The following is a 19,675-nucleotide window of genomic DNA, read 5'->3' as shown; positions in this document are numbered from 1 at the left end:
TAAGAAAGTATTCAACCTTAGGCTCTTAAAAAAATAAATTGCTAACCTTTTGAGCTAGGACAGTAATTCCCCCTCAAAACAGGCCCCTTCTGACTTGACACACTTAGCCCGGTGTTGCTTCTGCAGCCAGAAACATTTTTCAAAGTTGGTTGACACACGCAGCCCTGTAGGTGCTCTGTTGCATTCATCGTGCTCTCTTCTCTCGATGAACGTTGCTCAAGACATGTTGGAGTGTGCAGATTGCAGTTCAGACTTTCTGAAGACTGTTATCACTGGAGATGAAACTTGGGTGTACGGGTATGACCCAGAAACCAAAACACAGAGTTCCCAGTGGAAGCATGAAGGGTTGCCTCAGCCAAAAAAGCACGACAGGTCCACAGCAAGGCGAAATGCACTTGCATGTTGACAGTTTTTTTCAACTACTGTGGTATTGTGCATCACGAATACACACCAGAAGGTCAGACTGTCAGCAGACATTACTGCCTTGACGTTATCTGTTGTCTTTGTGACGCAGTTTGGCGGGAGAGACCAGGCCTTTGGAAAGGAGCAAGTTGGAAGCTGCATAATGACAATGCCTCTGCCCATCTTTTCAACTGATTCAGGAATTTTTGGCCAAGCACAACGTCCCGCAGGTTCGGCAGGCTCCCAGCACACCAGACATGGCTGTGTGTGACATCTGAATATTTCCCAAGCTTAGAACTCCACTGAAGGGTTCCCGATTTGAGACGAGAAGAGATCATGACAAATGCGATCAAGCACATGCAGGAGATACTGGAAATGACTTTGAAATATATTTCAGGCAGTGGAAGGAATGCTGGACTACATGTGTTAATTCAGAAGGGGCCTGCTATGAAGATTAGTGTTGTAGTTCAAGAGGTTATCTATTTATTTTTTTAGGGCCTAAGGTCCGACACTTTCTGAACAGACCTCATATACCCTTCACGGCATTCAACAGCTTCACATTTACTCCATATATTTTTAATATTTTCCACATGTTTTGTCCTCTCATTGTCATGTGCCTTCTGCAAATCCTTGAAGGCAGCATACATCTTCTTCTCCATCCCTAGAAACTTTTTCACTTAACACCGTAGGTTGAATATCTGTACAACACAACGTCTTCCCTTCCTGAAGCCTCCCTGTTATTCTCCAGCTAATTCCTCTGTTATTTCCCTAACTCTGTCAGTAGTATCATGTCATACACTCTTCCTGTTACAGTAAGAAAACAGATGCCCATATGATTACCACACATTTCTGTTTCCCCTTTTCCATTGTACAAGGTAATAGTTATACCTGATTCCAATCCTCTGGGACTCTACCTTCCTTCCAGGCCAATCTGCACATCTTCCATATCCATTCTTCTCCAATCTCTTCCCTGTCCTTCAGCATTTCACCCCACACTCCATCATTTCCTGAGGCTTTCCCCATTTTGACTTTCTTCATTGCTCCACAACTTCCATCATACTGATCTTTTCCTTTCTTCTCATCTCCCTCTTTTTCCCAGTCATTCCCCAGACACTTGTACTTGCATTACTTTCATTCCCAGTCTTTAACAATTCCATAAAGCATTCCCTCCATCTGCTCACTTTTTCTCCCTTCTCCACCAGCAATCTGCCATTTTTATCTTTCACTTCCCTGCTACCTCATCTATCATCCTGTATTACTCTCTTAACCTCCTTCCAGAACATATTTTATATTCCCTCCACTTTACACTCACATTCCTTCTGAACTTCTCATCCACTCTTGTCTTACTTTCTCTTCAAAATCTTTTCACGTCTCTTCTCGTCTTTAACCCCCTAACTGTGGGGCATCACTTTCGTGACGCACGGGAGCAAGGGATCATACTACGGGGCGTCACTTTTGTGATTCTGTGTTATTTTGAATTCGCCCGGGCTTTCAAGTGGTGGCTTGTATCATCTGTCAGTACTACCAGTGTCCAGCTATACTCAGTTCTGCTAATGTCTTCTGTACTCCCATCCACTGTTAACAATTTAGCCATTTTTCTTCTGTCCTTGACTCCCCTCCTTACCTCCCCTCCATTACCCTCTCCTCCTGCCTGACAAGGTGCGCTGCGCTACACAAATCCTGGATGGATTTTTCCACTCATTTTATCCATTGAAATGTGCCCTATGCCCTATTCATATACAAAATAATATATAAAAGAAAGAGAAAAGGTAATTGATACTGCCATACATCTGGAATGGGCTGATTATCACCTGACAACACCTCATGTGCACTCGTTCGCTAATTTTCCCTGCTTATTTCCCCTTGAAATATGCTGTATGACCTGTTCTCATAATAAAAATATTTTTAAGAAAGGAAGGGAGAAGCCTAAGTGATATTTACATTCACTTGGAACTACCTAATCTATTATGTATTGTCTAGATTTCCTGCCAATCATTTCATAGCGTATAAATTAGCAGCTGTCACCACGCTGTCATTGTCAACCCTTCACAGCCACTAGGCCATAGCATTCAGTTTACTGTCATCTTTCAAGGTGAAACCACGTCGGATTCGCGACTGTCCAATTCCGCGCTTTTTAGCCCCATGCAACGGGCCCTGTGACCTCTACCCCTGCTAAACCTCGTGTGGGATGGGGTAAAGGGCTAAGTGACTCTGCTGTGGAATGTGAACTGGCTAATTTATCAATGATCATGATGGACAGTGACTACGATCTTTCTGGTGACTCTAAAACAGTGTAAGTGGAAATGTAAACGTGTAAATAATATGTAAACAGCAAGTGAAAGCAATGAATGTAAATATAACTGAACAGTGGAAAATAGTTTTATAAGTTACAGCAAGTGACAGTGCATAACATAGTGTAAATAAAATAGAAATGTCTATCTATCTATCTATCTATCTATTGCCAGATGCCTCAATCCCATTTGGGGTGGCCACAAACAAATCGCCTCCACGTTGCCCTGTCCCCCGCCATTTCACTGCCCTGCTCCCAACTCACACCCCCCTTTCTCATATACCTCTCCACCCCATCCCTCCATCTCATCCTCGGCCTCCCCCTCCCTCTTCCCCCCTCCACCTCACTCACATACACTCTCTTCGTCAGTCTCTCACCCTCCATCCTCTCCACATGGCCAAACCACCTCAGTGTGTTCCTCATAACGCCACCTATCACATCCACACCACAACACTCCTTTATATCCTCATTCGTCAGCCTCTCTCTCCATGTGACTCCACAGGCTTCTCTTAAATAACTCATTTCAACAACGTCCAAGCTTCACTTCCATACGTTAGAGTTGGTATCACAATACTGTCATGTAGTAACTTTTTCACTTCCATGCTCACTTCCCTGTTTCTTATCACTGCTTTCAAAGAACCAGCAACCTTTCTTCCCTGCTGTACCCTTTTTAGCACTTCACCCTCCAAACCTCCATCCTTACTCATCACACTACCCAAGTACTTAAACGTACTCACATTTTCCAATTCCTCACCATCCAACCTCGCTGTACGTTCACTGACTTCACCTCTCTCAAAAACCATCACTTTACTCTTCCCTACATTCACCTTTAGATTCCGTTTCTTACACACTCTTCCAACCTCATCCACCAAGCCTTGCAGCTCCCCTTCGTCTTCACTCAACGACACAGTATCATCTGCAAACAACAGTACAGGGAGTTTCCAAACACTATCCTCTCTCACCAGGGCCACTCCAACATCCACTACCCTACCTTGTACCTCTTATTACCCCATCCATGTACAGATTGAACAACCATGGAGACATGACACATCCCTGTTTCAACCCAACCTTCAAAGAGAAAAATTCACTTAGTTCACCATCCACATGCACTGCAGCCTTAGCACCATCATACATACTCTTCACAGCATTCAACAGCTTCCCATCTACTCCATATATTCTTAATACTTTCCACAATCCTTGTCTATCCACCCTGTCATATGCTTTCTCCAAATCCATGAAAGCCGCATACAACTTCTTTCCCTTCTCTAGAAACTTTTCCACTAAAGATCTAAGAATGAATATCTGATCTACACAACCTCTTCACTTCCTAAAGCCTCCCTGTTCTTCTCCAACTAATTCCTCTGTTCTTTCTCTAACTCTGTCAATAAGTATCCTACCATACACTTTTCCTATTATACTAAGAAGACAAAAGCCCCTATGATTACCACACACTTCTTTTTCCCCTTTTCCTTTGTACAAGGGAATAATTATACTTGACTTCCAATCCTCCGGGACTCTACCTTCCTCCCAGGCCAATCTGCACATCTTCCACATCCATTCTACTACTATCTCCCCTGTGCTTCATTATTTCACCACACACTCCATCAATTCCTGGGGATTTCCCCAATTTAACTTTCTTCATTGCTTCCACAACTTCTGTCCTACTGATTTCTTCCTGTCTTCTCACCTCTCTCTTTCTCCCAGCCATTCCCCAGCCACTTATACTCTCATTACTTCCATCCTGTATGTTCAACAATTCCTTAAAGTGTTCTCTCCATCTGCTCACTTTTTCTCCCTTCTCCACTAGTAATCTACCATTTTTATCTTTCACTCCCCTACTAACCTCACTTCCACCCTGTCTTACTCTCTTCACCTCTTTCCAGAACAATTTCTTACAGTCCCTCCACTTACACTCAAATTCCTTCCAAATTCGTGATCCACTCTCTTCTTACTCTCTCTTACTAATCTTTTCACCTCTCTCTTTCTTTCTACATATAACTCTCTCTTCCGCCTCTCAACTTCTTCCACGCCCCTATTTCTCATCCATTCATTGTATGCTTTCTTCTTTTGTGCCACATCCTGTCTCACCTCTTCAGTCCACCACACTGTTCCTTGCATCCCCCTCCTTCTTCTCTTCCTCCCACACACCACATCACGTGCTGCACATATTTCGTCTGTAAATATCCTGCACACACCTTCCACATCCCCCATCTGCTCCAATTCATATTTGCCCAGTGTAAATAAGTAGTAATATAAGAATATGAGTATAAATACTAGGAGTAATGAAAGTTTTGCTCTAGCATGTATAAATACTGGGAGTAATAAAAGTGAAAGTGACAGCTTCGCTCTCTATGCTAGTTTACAGAATGAGAAAGTGAATGCCTGGGGTGAAAATAAACTACTAGTACTGAAAGAAACTTATAGATAAATATTGTATATATAAATAAGTGTAATAAAGTACTAGGAATATAAAGTGTGAGTGTGTTTATATATAATAAATGACAGCTCTGCCTTAGAATACCAGTTTCTCAGGAGTTTGTCCTGACTTTGCAGTCTATATTTCAAAAACCAAAGCCATAAGACTAGGTAGGCTATGCTTGGTCACTTTCATAATAATATCAGCTTAAGATTTTTCTGTGTGGTAATATAATCAGCTTTGGATTATGCTGCCTTGATTACCAGTGGCAACTCAGCCTAAACCAGTAGTGTACAGACAGGACTTGAACAGGTATGTATCTGGATTCTGGGCAGTGGCTTTCAGCCAGAACCATCAGTTGATAGACAGGACATGAAGTTAACAGTATTCAATATACTGCTTTTGAAATATTAGCTATATAATAAACAGATACATCAGATTAAAAAAGAATAAATAAATCGAATAAATAAAAAAATAATTGATTTTTAATTGTTCTTAAAAAAAAAAAAAAAAAAAAAAAAAACACCAACCCTGGGTTATACAGTACTGTGCTCTTTTACAGTGAATGTCGTCATTTGAGCAAACTAATTTTGGGAACATAAACCTAGCCATACCACATGGTTTTTAGTGAGAAGTGGACAATTTAGACATTGTTGTTCAGTCCTAATGTATCACTGGAAGATATTGTTGGGATTATTCATTCATTCATCATCCAATCCTATGTTGCCCCATGAGGAGCATAGGAGCCCGGGGCTAGGCAAGTTGGTCCTGACATTTAAGATGAGAGTGACCAGCCTCATTCATCCCTGAGTGCCATTACATGAGCAGTCAACTCCAACCAACCCTTGGATATGAACCTTCACCGGCTGAATCCGATTGGAGCGCCATAATTACCCACTAAGATTAAAATTGTGTTATTATTAGTTGAAATGTGGATATGTTAACATCAGGAGAAATACGTGAAGGTGATCTGGTCACGTAGAAAGGATGGAGAGCAAGAGACAAATGAGGAGAGAGTATGTGAGTAAGGTGGAGGGGGGGGAAGGAGAGGGAAACCGAGGAGGAGATGGAGGGATGGAGTGGAGAGGTATATGAGAGAGGGAGGTTTGAGCTGGTGGGAGGGCAACTAAATAGCAGGGGACACGGCGACATGGAGGCAATTTGTTTGTGGCCACCCCTTACTGGATTTAAGTGTCTGGCAATAGATAGATAGATAGATATTTTTCCATAATCCCTACCAATATTCATAAAAATACCTTTGCCATTACGAATAGCATCTTACTACATGAGGTTTCCTAGTTACAAGAAATGTGCTAGACAAACATTACCTATTCAGATGTTCAGGCATTTTATTCATAAAGGATCTTTGTCTGTTATTATCCTGAATTAACTAGTTTTGTATTACTTTCACATTATCATTAACTCTAGTTTGGTAGATGTGCAACTTACAGTAAAAGAATGAACAAATGAGCTTCAGCACAGCTTAAAACTGTATGAATAAAGTTTTTGAGCATGGCCTCTGGATTACAGTACCATAACATCAGGACTTGACACCTTTCAGGCAATAATAAGGTATTGCATGTTTTTGTTGCATCACCCCCAGATTATACTCACTGCAGTTATTGGTTGGAAATGATGATGATGATGATGTATTGCCTTCAGAGCCATCAAGAGCAGTGCATTAAACTGGCACATCAGGTGAAGGACTTGAGGCGGCAGAATGCAGCACTTTCCTCTCTAGTGGGTCATGCTGGGCTCCCCCAGACTCTGCCTTGCCACCACCGCCACCGTTGCCCCACCCCACCAAACCCCCCACCTTTTCTCAGTCTCCCAACATCACTCACAAGAAATAAGCAGGTATGTTTATTGGTTTTTGTAAAATAATATAAAGAATGATAAAGCAGGGACTCAGCACTGGTGTATCTAATATTCATGTTGACCACAAAAATTCAAAAATTCCGAGGATGCATCAGTCATCCATAAATAGCAATGCATACAGAAGATTATTGCCAGAAATTTGAGCAGGTTCAGTTGATGTGAACCTGTAAGTTAACAGACAAGGTTGGACATAAAAAAATTAGAAATTATACTGGATCCACTGCTTAGCCATTACAGTGGGAATGATTGGTAATGTATTGTGCCGTACTTCATGCCCTTCCTGATGAGAATCCACTCCCCCTCCTCCGCAGTGGCAGGATTTTGTAAGTTTATCAGTATAATTACATTTGGGTGAAACTTTAGCAGTTATCTAGCCTGTATCCATTGAGTGCGTAAATAGAGCCATAGGTATCAACATGTTTTTCTTGATTGCTGTAACTGGGCTTACTGTGTGTTGGCAAGTCTTCATTTTCACTCTTGTGTTGCCATTGCCTCAGTCATTCTGTCACCAGCACAATGTTCAATCCTGTCAGCTTGTCTGTGAAATTATATATAAGAAATAAACATGTTATCCAGTCAGTGTCTAGACTGTCTATTATGCAAGTCAAGAAAAAACTGATTTCTCACGTTGTCACAATATCTGGTGCTTTCTGCTCGGTTTTATTAAAACAATATCTGGTGAAATTAGGTAATATTCGATTCAGAAACGGGAAGCAATTGGCGGTACTATATTTTTTGGCGGTGATGTGTATTATTCGGCTCAGACATGGGATCCAATCGGTGTGTGGGAGACCTCCACAACACCAGCCAATCTCAGTGTGTTGTGGAAACGGCTCATTGGACATGCCAAGCCTACTGTTGCTCTCTCCGTCTCTCCTGCGGACGCCTCAAGTGAGGAGGTGTCTGTGCATTGTGCATTTGTTACTTATGCAATGGCCACCCCCTAGTGCTGTGACTTAGCCTCTGGCCCCCCCAAGCGGGAGTAATCTTTTTGGGCGCCATTTTCCACCAGACCGTATGGGATTAAATGCACAGTACTGCTTAGTGTACTACTCTACTCTCCATCGATGCCTATGCTAGGTGAGTATAGTGTAATTGTGATTATATTATGTACAGTACTATATTACTGTACTGTATCAATACTGTGTTGTGTTTTGTGTTGAATTTTAATCATTTACTCGTGGGTAATATTGTAGGAAAGTTTTTAAGATAGAGGGTCGAGACTAATAGCTTAGTGTAGTGACACGTTATCTAGCTCAACATTGGATGGATAACCGATTGGGGGTACCTACACAGTATCCAGCATTCTGCAACGTCCACAGAACATGTGGAGTAATTCACCAACCACCAGACCAGTGTTTACCTTCCAGTCCACCACTCATGGCTGCAATGTATACTAACTTGGTAGTTGTCAGCCATTAAATTTGGTTGACTAATGTTCTATTCCCTTCTGCTCTGGCACCCGTACTCCCATTGTTTACCCAAGATTGTGTGTGTGTGTGTGTGTGTGTGTGTGTGTGTGTGTGTGTTCTATTCCCCCCCCCCTTTTTTATATATATATATATATATATATATATATATATATATATACATATATATAAGTGATGAACCTGCACAAGTAAGGGGCAGAGAAAGAATATTAATAGTTATTTTCTATAACAAAAGTGATGTTCAGTAATTTTCAGATTTATTCTAATTGCAATGTCAATCTGTCTGTCAGTTACCATATGTTTTAGTTTTGGAAGAGTTTCCACAAACTTATCATTTCCATTTCATTCTGTCTTCCCTCTACAGGGTGCTGTCTTTCCAGTTTGCATTCCTCTCACTCATATGCCTCTCCACAGTATTGTGCATTAACGTAATGAGTGAGATACTGTGTTCAGGACAAAGTGATGGGTAGGGAATGAGTCTGAAGTTCTTATAAGGGGCCTGTCAGTGAAAGTGAGGGGCAAGGTATATATAACTTGTACAAGATGTACAAGACTGTAAAGGATGGTGTCATATTCAGCAGCTTGTGTATGTCTACAGCTACATTTAAGATAAAAGTTGAGGAATGTTCATTGCTTCCCAAGTTGTTGCTCTTTTAAAGTTGAACAGCTTTAAATGGGATTTTTCTCCATTTTTTCCCCTTTAGTGCTTGGCAAGCATGTTTCATCTGACACTGAACTTAGATTATGGAGTGAGTATATATAATATATATATGCAGTAGTCGCTCATTCATCTGATGTTATTTAGCCAAAAGCATGTCTGGGTAGTGGCAGTGTCTGGATAATGAACAATTTTCCTCCTACTATACCCAGACTCTACAGATACCCAACCTCCAACCAATACCTAACCTATTTGTACAGCATGTCTGCTTTCTTTGGCAGTGTTTTCTGGTCATTCAGGCATATGTAGACATCAAAACACACATAGGCATATCCAAAGTAATGCTAAACAAGAAAACCATGCAAAAAAAAAAAAAAAAAAAGCTGAAAACCAAAGAACACCATACCTATACACTACCGTATGTACAGTACCCTTCCTAATTTTGGCAATGTTTTCAGGTCAGTCCGCCATATTTAGACATCAAAACATACATAGGAATATCCAGAGTAATGTTAAACACCAGGAAAACCATGAATAAAAAAAAAAGGAAAACCAAGAAACACCCTACCTATACACAACTATATGAACAGTACCCCTCCCAATTTTGGCACTGTTTTCAGGTCAATCTGCCATATATAGACATCAAAACACAAATGGGATTATCCATATTAATGCTAAACACAAAGGAAGCAATGCATAAACTAGAAACATCCACAGAAGATCTCAGGGCGGGTGGAAAATCAGTTATCTGACACCAGTAATAGCTGCTTGCGGACCACAAAAAAATTCCACAGCCAAATATGCCACCAGAAATTGATTAAATTGGTATAAATGGTACACCATCATCTCTGCTGGAATTTATACGTTAAGGTAAGCTAATAAAAACACAGAAAATAGATGAGTAAAGTACAGAAATGCAGTGAGAATAAGTAGTGTTCAAGAGTAAAACCTACCTTCACATAACTTCCCATCATCATAGTGCAAAATTTTGCCTGCACCTTCAAAGAGTTAAGCTCATGTTTAGATGCAGAATTTCATGAGCCTTCTCGTGGTCACTTCGGAATTTCAATACAACCAGTGCTATTCAAATAAATCACAAAAAACTTGTATACTCATGAGTCAGTGCTATCAGTGCCAAGGAGGGGAGGGAGTGGGGGGGGGGAGCCAGAAGGGTATGGAGGAGGGATGGGAGGGGGGAGGAGAAGCGAGGCTGTGGGCAGGTAGGATTTTCACCTTTCTGTCACGAGGTCTGCGGGTGCTTTTACCGTACATTTACTCATGGCTTGTGGGCTGTTAGACACGTGATGGCCATTTGGAAACAAAACATTGAGGTGGGTTGGCCATGTGGAGAGGATGGAGAGCGAGAGACTAGTGAGGAGAGTGTATGTGAGTGAAGTGGGGGGGGGGGATGGAGGGGGAGGCCAAAGATATGATGGAGGAATGGAGTGGAAAGGTATGTGAGAAAAGGGGTTGTGAGCTGGGGGAAGGCAGTGAAATGGCAGGGGACAGGGCAACATGGAGGCAATTTTTAATGGCCACCCCATATGGGATAAAGGCATCTAGCAATAGATATACAGTACTGTATCTATACATATATATATAGATAGATAGATAGATAGATATTATAAATATATATATATAGATAGATAGATAATTAAATATATATATATATATATATATACTGTATATGTGTGTGTGCTTGTGTACTGTATATATATATATATATATATACACACTCAACCCCCTGCTATTGCGCCTAATTGGTCACAGGAAACGCGCGTGATAGCTGAACTGAACAATGAATGGGAAAAATTCTAATTAGTTTTTCGGTGGCCCATTTTTCTAACTTTTAACCACTTTAAAGCCTACGATTTCCTGCCAATCTCTCCTCTGACATGAAATAAAGCATTATTATAATGGCCATACCACGTTGAGTACACCGCTTCCCGTCTGATCAGCGAAGTTAAGCAACGTTGGGTCTGGTTAGTACTTGGATGGGTGACCGCCTGGGAACACCAGATGCTGTTGGCATAACGTTATCCCTACGTGTCAAGTGGGGTTGGTGGAGGATTAGTGCCCCTCCCTGTAAAACAATTAACTCTAAGCCCTTGGCCACCCCGATTGGGATACATGGCGTCTGGCAATGAATGAATGAATGAATATTAATAATAACAGTATAATGAATAAATAAACAACACAAAAGACTCTGTGAGTGACTCTACACTGAGTGACAAGCCAATTGGTTTCCTGTATACTAGGAAACCATTTACTTTTCTGGGTGGTAACCATATAACCAAATTATAGTGCCTGGTGGTTTAGTGGGTAATTTAGATGCCCCTGTCGGATTGAGCTGGTGCAGGTTTATATCCAAGGGGTGGTTGGGGTTTATTGTTCACGTAATGCCACTCGTGGATGAGTGAGGCTGGTCACTCTCATCTTAAATGTCAGGACCGACTGGCCTAGCCCTAGGCTGCTACGCTCCTCATGGGCCAACACAGGATTAGATGATATGTGTATGTATGTATGTATATATATCCCATTGGATCCCAGAGTTGTTGGGTGAGGCGCTGTTCTGGAAGGGTCCTAAGCGTACCACCCTCCACCTACCGGCTCACAGTCGTGAAGCTCATAGGTCCCTGCCCGGGGTTTCCCTACTTTATTGAGGTTTGTAAATTCCCAGTTCTGTCCAATATTGGGGACACTGGGCTCCAATGGGTTAAAGAAACTGATAGATTTGCCAGCCATTAACCCATTGGATCCCAGAGTTGCTGGGAGAGGCACTGTTCCAGGAGGGTCCTAAGTGTACCGCCCTCCGCCTATCGGCTCACAGTCGTGAAACTCAGGTCCCTACCTGGGGGTTCCCTGCTTTATTGAGGTTTGAAAATTCCTCTGTCCAATACTGAGGACACTGGGCTCCAATGGGATATATATATAGATATATATATAAGGTAATGGTGGGTGGTTCTTTGAATGATCCATTTCAAGTTAGGTCAGGAGTGATTCAAGGAGGAGTTATCTCCATTGTTGTTTGTTTTGGTTATGGATTATGTTATGAAAAAGATTGTAAGGAAAACAGGTGCAGGAATTAACTGGAAAAAAAATAAGAAGCTGATGGACTTGGACTGTGCTGATGATATTGTAATGATTTGCGAAAGTATTTACGAGATGCAGAGGGTGCTTGATTGTCTGGTGGAGGAAGGAGAAAAAGTGGGATTGGTAATAAATTGTGGAAAGACTGAAATTATTAATATGAATGTGGAGAACCAAATCGATTGTGTAATTGGGAATAATGTGGTGAAGAATGTAGAAAACTTTAAATATCTGGGAACGATTGTATCATCTAATGGATCATTAAACAATGAAATTGAGGAGAGGATTAGACAGGCTTGGCGAGCTGTTGGAATATTGAAATCTGTTTGGAATAATAATATGCTTTCAGTACATACTAAAGTGAAAATTTACAAGTCCATGGTTAGACCAATTTTAATTTACGGGCATGAGTCATGGTACAGTACAATTGCAACAGATCAGAAATTATTAGGATTTGAGAATAAAATACTGAGAAGGATTCTTGGGGTAAAGTGGCAAGACAGAGTTACAAATGCAAGAGTAAGGGATATTACGAGAGTGGAACCAGTTAAATGAATATGTGAGACTGTCTCGCTGGAAGTGGCTGGGGCACATATACAGAAAAGAAGGTAGTTTAATACAGGATGTGCCAGAGTGGACTGCTAGAGGAAGAAGAGGTAGAGGTAGGCCGAGGGAAACCTGGTTGAGGACAATGAAAAAAGAAGCAGGAGAGGAGTGTTGGTGGGACCTGAAGGAGATGGCAAGAGACAAATATTGGTGGAGAGAGTTCATTGAGGCCCTATGCATCCCGTGGGGTGCGACAGGAAATGGATGATTGATTGATTGATTGATATATATATATATATATATATATATATACTGTATTTAGTATCGTTGGTTCATTGTTGATAGGTGAGGGCACACCATCCATTCATTCAATGTGGTGCTGCTCTCGGGTGTCTGCTCTTTCCTCTCTTCCTTCCGTCCTCTTCTGTCTTTCTTTCCTTCATTCTCTCCTCTTCTTTCTGCCTATGGGTGACTTTACACTCCCTCTTTTGTCTTTCTTTCCTTCATTCTTTCCTGTTCTTTCAGCCCATGGGTGACTCTACACAGAGTGACAAGCCGAATGGTTTCCTGTACACCAGGAAACCATTTACTATGCTGGGTGGTAACCATATAACCAAATAATGGCATCTGTTGCTTTGTTGTAGTGGGTAGTTGCAGCACTTCAATCGGAATGATCCAGTGAAGGTGTATATCGAAGGGGTGGTTGGGGTTATTGCTCACGTAATGTCACTCAGGAATGAGTGAGCCTGGTCACTCTCATCTTAAATGTCAGGACCAACTTGCCTAGTCCCAGGCTCATATGCTTCTCGTGGGGCAACATAGGATTGGATGATGGGTGGATGGATGGTAGTTGGGGTTTGTTGCTCATGTAATGCCACATAGGGATGAGTGAGGCTGCTTACTCTCATCTTAAATGTGAGGACCAACTTGCCTAACCCCGTGCTTCTGTGCTCCTCTTGGGGCAGCATAAGATTGGATGATGGATGGATGGTCGGATATTGTATCATTTATTGTTTATAAAGGCTCTAACATGCTTGCATGTGATGACCTTGGTCACCTAATGGAAGCTCTACACGCTGCTTGACATCTGCAGCTACCTTCTTCAGTTCCTTATCTCTGAGGTCTTACTCTGTGACCTTGTCCCAGGTCTTTTTTTGGAAGTTAAATGTGCAGGTAGAGCATTTATAGGTGGATAGATATGGATTACTTTATTTTTATTTATTTATTTACTTTTTCCAGCAGGGTGAAGCCTGGCCAGCTGGGAGGTGGCTGGCCTCATGGCGCATGGAGGAGGGCAGCAGAAATCACATGGGCGACCCTCATCACACTTCCCAAGGCCTTCACTCCTCTGACACCAGCATACCCACCTCCCTCTCTCTCAACACCACCACCAGTAGTGTTCAGCTGGGGGAGGACTGTTATTCCCCACATCATCATCACTCCACCACCACCACTGTCACCTCCACCAACACCTCCACCACTACCTGCTGGTATGATATCGTCACCTCGCTCAGCTTGACCAGTTCTCCACAGGGGGCAGGCGGTCAAATTCCACCTCAAATGCCTAGACTAAGTGGCACCTGGGACCACACTGATAATATCACAGGAAGAACCAGTAACAGCAGTAGTAGTTCAGGTTCTCCTGTACATTCAACCTTTCCACAGCAAGACCTCTTTCCACAAGAGAATGAAATCACCAGTCATTCAGATTTAGTGTGTGAAAGAACTGGGGATGTTAGAACCTGTGTATCACCGCCTCAGAGTAGTGATTCACCTGCAAGTAAGTTCTCCCCTTTATCACTGGAATCTGCTTCTACCAGCCACAGTAATTCCCCTGATCAAAAGACTTGCCAAACTTTTCATGCAAAAATCGATAACCTTGGTTTTCGAGAATCACAGATCAAAGTTACAGAGGAGGGAGAAAAACTTTTGAACTCTTCTGCTAATGAGAGAAATGCTAATCTACTTGTGAATGCTGTAACTAAAACTGATATATCAAATATACTTGAAGCAAAAGAAAGACTGATGAAATCCTTAGCTGAAACAAGTCCAAGTAACCTGCAGATTGATCTCTCAGTATTATCATGTGAAGAAAAGAGCAAAGCAGTCTTAAACAAAAACCTTTCAAAAATGGGTGTGCGAGCAATAGGTGAGGGGGTACTGGGTGAGGATGGGGCAGAAGGTGGGACCAAAGATGAGGGATATTCCACAATGTCAAGTGATGTGCAGGCAGAAGTGAAAGATAGTGTCTCTGTCCGCTCTGTCACTACTGTCCAAGAGGAACCCGCTCCTACACCTACCCCACCACCATCTCAGTCTGTCCCCACACCAACGCCACCTCCCTACCAACAAACAGAGGAAAAACTTGGTGAGGCTGTTACCAGAACAAGTTCCCAGGAGAGTTCTTGTAAATCTGTTGATGGAACTTTAGTGAAGGAAAGGAAAATATCTTCCACAGCCAATACTGAGTATTGTGATGGTCTCAGAGTCATTTATGATGAGGAAGATAATAATTCAGATGTATTTTTTATACCCATTCAAGAACCAGAAAATGAAAGCTTATACAGACATAGTTACCATGTAACTGCTAATGTAGAGAAAGACCCACCAGTTCGTTGTTATTCTGACTCTCACTTATATGTTGGAAAAAAGAGTGCTCATAATAGTAAGCCTCAGCGTAGTTTAGACAGACATGTGTCAGAGAAAGACATGAATGAAAGATCTCCATCAACTGAAGAAGTACTTGAGGAAGCAAATAATACCAGAAGTTTGAAGAGATCAAATGGACAAGCAAGCTTAAAGAAAAATTACAAGTATGCTAAAGATGATATTACTACCTCAGGTAGTAGTGAGGATTTGTGGCCTTCAGAAGATAATCAGAGGAAGTATTTGTCACCCACCTATAGCCAGGCAGAACTTGAAGATTGGTCTCTGGACCTATCATCAGAGTGCTTGAGTGGAGTATGTGGAGAGGGGGAAGGGAGTGAGAGTGTGGCAACTAGTGGAGCCCAACATGGTTCACTCCCATCCATCCAGGAGGCAACTCCAGACCTGGAGGAAGATAACAATGAGTTCCTCTGGAATGGTGCTACGTATTTTAAAGCAGATTTAGATTTAAACTGGTCTAGCAAAAAAGAGCTAACAAAGAGTTGGCAAATGGACCATTGTAAAGATAATCATATTGTATCACCTCGATCAGGCTGTTCTGACCAGCCTGCTGTTTGGTCCAGCAGTGAACAACTCTCTTGCTGTTCTGAAGGTGTATCGAAGTGCAGCTCTGACTTTGAAAACTTTTGTGAACAGATCTGTAACCTGCCAGAACTGAAGCGGGTATCATTCTGCAGCAGTGAAGCTGGTGGGCCAGAGGCTAGCAAAGGCACTGGCCAAGATACCTCTAGCACAGGGGAGCATGAAGAGGAACTAGATGATGTCTGTGTTGATACTGTTTTTACCAGAGATTTTTACCGTCTTGTTAAGTTTGAGAGTAATAAAAGTTTAGCTGCATCATCCAAGAGCTTAGCTACATCAGAAGGCCTGTTAACTATAGAAAAATTACAAGATTTAGAGGCAGGTGGAACACATAAAGAAGCTTTAGCTTCTGTTCTTGGCTTCATTGCAGAGCAACAGAAGTACTGCAAAGAAAGAGAAGCACAAGATGAAAAGGAATCACAGACTACAGATGTCTTAAAGCTTGCTAATGCTCTTGAGAACTCTGGATCACTTGCCTCTGTTATCTTTCGTGGTACATTTCCAAAAAGATCACCAAGGGAAAGTTCCAACAGTGTTAATAATACTGCTGATGACTTTTCAATGAGAACTTTGCCATCGTGCAATTCTGGCGAGGCTGCTAAGATCAAAATTGGCCCTCCGGTTCCTCCAAAGCCAAAGCCCAGTTTTCAGCAAGAAGTAGCAAAAAGTGATATTTGTAACAGTTTTCATCCTGCCAGTAGCCCTACAACAGTTGGACCACAACCCTCCCTCCCAGTCCTGCCACCCACGTCCCATGTGCTGCCCGTTGTGCCTTCCCGGTCATCTAGTTTGGCCCCTTCTCAGGTTATTCCTGCTGACGAGGTGGATGTTCCACTCACACATGTCCCTGAGGTTCCCATGAGGAGTACCTCACAATTTCCTGGTACAAATTCAGACCTAGAGAATCCTGCTTTATGTACATTACCAGATATATATGATCTACCCCCTCCAGTACCTGAACACACCTGTAACAATGTTACTCCTGTGTCAGCTATACCCAATCCTCCAGCTCCCAGGAGATCAAGTAGCATGGCTTTATGTAATGTTTTACCAGTGCCAGAGCATAAAGTTGATTTAAATGAATCTCCTCCTGTACCTAAACGGATAACAAGCAGGGCCCTTCCTCAACCTCCACAAGAACCCCCAAGTCAGATGCTGAAGCAGCTTGGTTCCAATGGTTCTAGTAAGCCATTGGGAGGGAGTCTAGAGGGGAAACGACGCAGTTTTATAAAGGAGACACTGGGGTTGACTGCAAGGAGACCACAGAGTGACTATTGTGAGTTACCCAGCTTGAGTGAAAACCCAGCTGGGATGCTGCATCAGCTACAGGTGATGGCACAGGTAGAAGAAGAAGAGGAGCGTCGGCGGCGGTTGAGATCAAGCAGGGTGGCCACCCCTGCCACTGCCACTGATGCTACCAGCCCGGGTGACACAGCAGGCCTCGGTACTGGCTGGGTCAGAGTCCAACCCCATGTTGACCTCCAGGATCCACAAGTAAGTATGCTACATACTTGTCATGTAGGAGAGTTACAAAATTGTTTAAAACTGTGGAGGTAGCAGTAATAAACTATAAAAGAAGATACCTTTTCAGTATGAGAACCCTTTATAAACTGAAGGGAACCATCTGATGATTGTAAGAATAAATAGAAAATGACATACCAGTAATCACATTGAAAAGTTTGGAAGTTAGTCCTCCAAGGAAGTGCAAGTGTTACACGGAAAAGTAATCGAAAAGAGCTACATGCAGCTGTCAGTTTCATTTTGTTTAGTTTATAAAGGCTCCAAGATACTTGCATACATCAGCCTTGGTCACCTAATGGTGGCTTTCCTTGCTGCTCAAGCTATGGGAGCCTATATTCAGTCCCTTATCCCTGAGGCCACACACTATGACCTCGTCCCAGGTCTTTTTTGGTCTGGCTGTCGCAACCCTACCCCCAATTTTCACACTTCTCACTCTCTGCACCCAGTTGTAAACCACTACCCTCTCCACATGTCCAAACCATCTCAATCTACCCCTCCCAAGTGCAGTACCAATACTTTCCAGTCCACCCTTCCTCTCAACTCTTCCACTATAAACCTAGCACCCCCAGGCCTTGCATTCAAGGATTCACAGCACATCCACCTAATCATTGTCATTTCTGTACATATGAGCCTACTGTACTAATATCCTCTTCCTTTACTATCCAGGCCTTGTTACCATACAGCATTACACTCTAACACATGCCATATACAAAGATCCCTTAGCATGGAGGGAGAGCCCTCTCAGTTTCAGAAGAGGCAACAGCTCCCTGAACTTCTTCCAGCCACACCTCATTCAAGCCACAGAACAGCTCCAACCCCACCTCCAGCATGTAACACATTCGAGAGACTCACCTGAAAGATCAATCCATTCATGCCTGACCATCTCCACATGCTGTCCCTGACACACCACACATATAAAATCAGCATTTTCTCGCAGTCTGCCTCTAATACGACTTTATCTCTTATGCGCCCACTTGTTACAAACACTACATAAGATGGAATTACTTCCCACATCCTTGTGGCAAACCACATATTACTACTCTCCCTCTTCTTTGACAGTTCTACCACCAACCCTAGATACCATCACCTTTGTTTTTATCTGCATTTACTTTCAAGCCCTCATTCCCCATTCCATCTCACCCCTTCCAAAGTTTTTCCTCTCTCTCTCTTTCTGGCTCTGCTGTCAACACTAAATCATCGGCATACATCTCCCACAGGAGTCAGTTTTTGAAGTCACTTGAAAAGGTTTCAAGACTGTCTTCTGATGCACACCACCATTCACAGAAAATTCATCACTCAGTGTACATTCACTCTTACCTGGGTGTAAGCATCCACATATGTAGCCATAACTACTCTAACCAGTAACCAGCCACTCCTCAGTCCCACGCTTTCTCATTGCCCACTTCGCCACCTCCCTAGGGACATGGTCAAAGGCCTTCTCCAACTCAACAATAACAAAGTACAGATCCCATTTCTTTCTCATATATTTTTCTTGAAGTTTTCAAACAATTAATACACGAGTGGTCCTTTTGCATGGCATAAACCTAACTTGCATGTCATCAGTATTCACTCATGCACTACTCATACCTTCTATAACTCTCCATTACCATCATTATCTAGTTGAAAATTTTATGCCTCTATAATTTCCTCTTTCCAGGGCATCACCCTTCCCTTTGTACACATTTACGGTCACACTCGTCAGCCAGTCATCAGTGACAACACACTCATATATAATCATATTTATCTAATGAGTAACCAACTCCACTCCCACATCTCCGGAGGCCTTCAGCATTCCAGCAGTCAACCCTGATACACATGCTGCCATCCCCAACTGCATCTTACCTGTTGCCCTGCTCACAGTAACAGCATATTTAGAAAATCCAAAATGGCAGATTATGCCATCAGTCATTGTGCCATAACCAATAATTCGTTCAAAATTCAGATCAGTGGCATTGTTATTTCACTGGATATTAACCTTTCTATGTATACTGGGATTTAGTGAAATTACTTGGTGATGGTTATTAAATTAATAGAAAATGGGTTATCAAATTAACAGAATTTTACTGGTTAATAATAACTTTTCATAACTGTAACCTAATAGTTTTTTACTTGTGCAAACTCTGTAATGTCTGGTGTGTTTAGTTTTTTTTTCCTGTATCAGCAAAAGCTTTTCATATTATTAAAAGTTCTCCCAA

The 19,675-nt window shown here is 42.2% G+C and overlaps 1 protein-coding gene and 1 non-coding gene across 2 annotated transcripts in view; both read left to right on the top strand.

Annotated features, from left to right (window-relative positions):
* Positions 1-19,675, top strand: part of LOC145413817 (uncharacterized) — a 79,776-nt gene that overhangs the window by 40,778 nt on the left and 19,323 nt on the right. The window contains exons 6-7 of the mRNA XM_080283479.1: positions 6,771-6,965; positions 13,950-17,453. Of these exons, the coding sequence (XP_080139605.1) occupies positions 6,771-6,965; positions 13,950-17,453 (3,699 nt within the window). The remainder of the gene's footprint in view (positions 1-6,770; positions 6,966-13,949; positions 17,454-19,675) is intronic.
* Positions 10,987-11,105, top strand: LOC145413920 (5S ribosomal RNA). The gene has a single exon (XR_013899797.1). It is a non-coding gene; the product is annotated as a 5S ribosomal RNA (ribosomal RNA).

The sequence above is a fragment of the Coenobita brevimanus genome, chromosome 97, assembly GCF_032717465.1.
Source record: "Coenobita brevimanus isolate Jiangsu-jjx chromosome 97, ASM3271746v2, whole genome shotgun sequence".
Taxonomy (NCBI): Eukaryota; Metazoa; Arthropoda; class Malacostraca; order Decapoda; family Coenobitidae; genus Coenobita; species Coenobita brevimanus.
The sequence above is the reverse complement of the archived record's forward strand: the minus strand, read 5'-3'. Positions and strand labels throughout refer to the sequence as shown.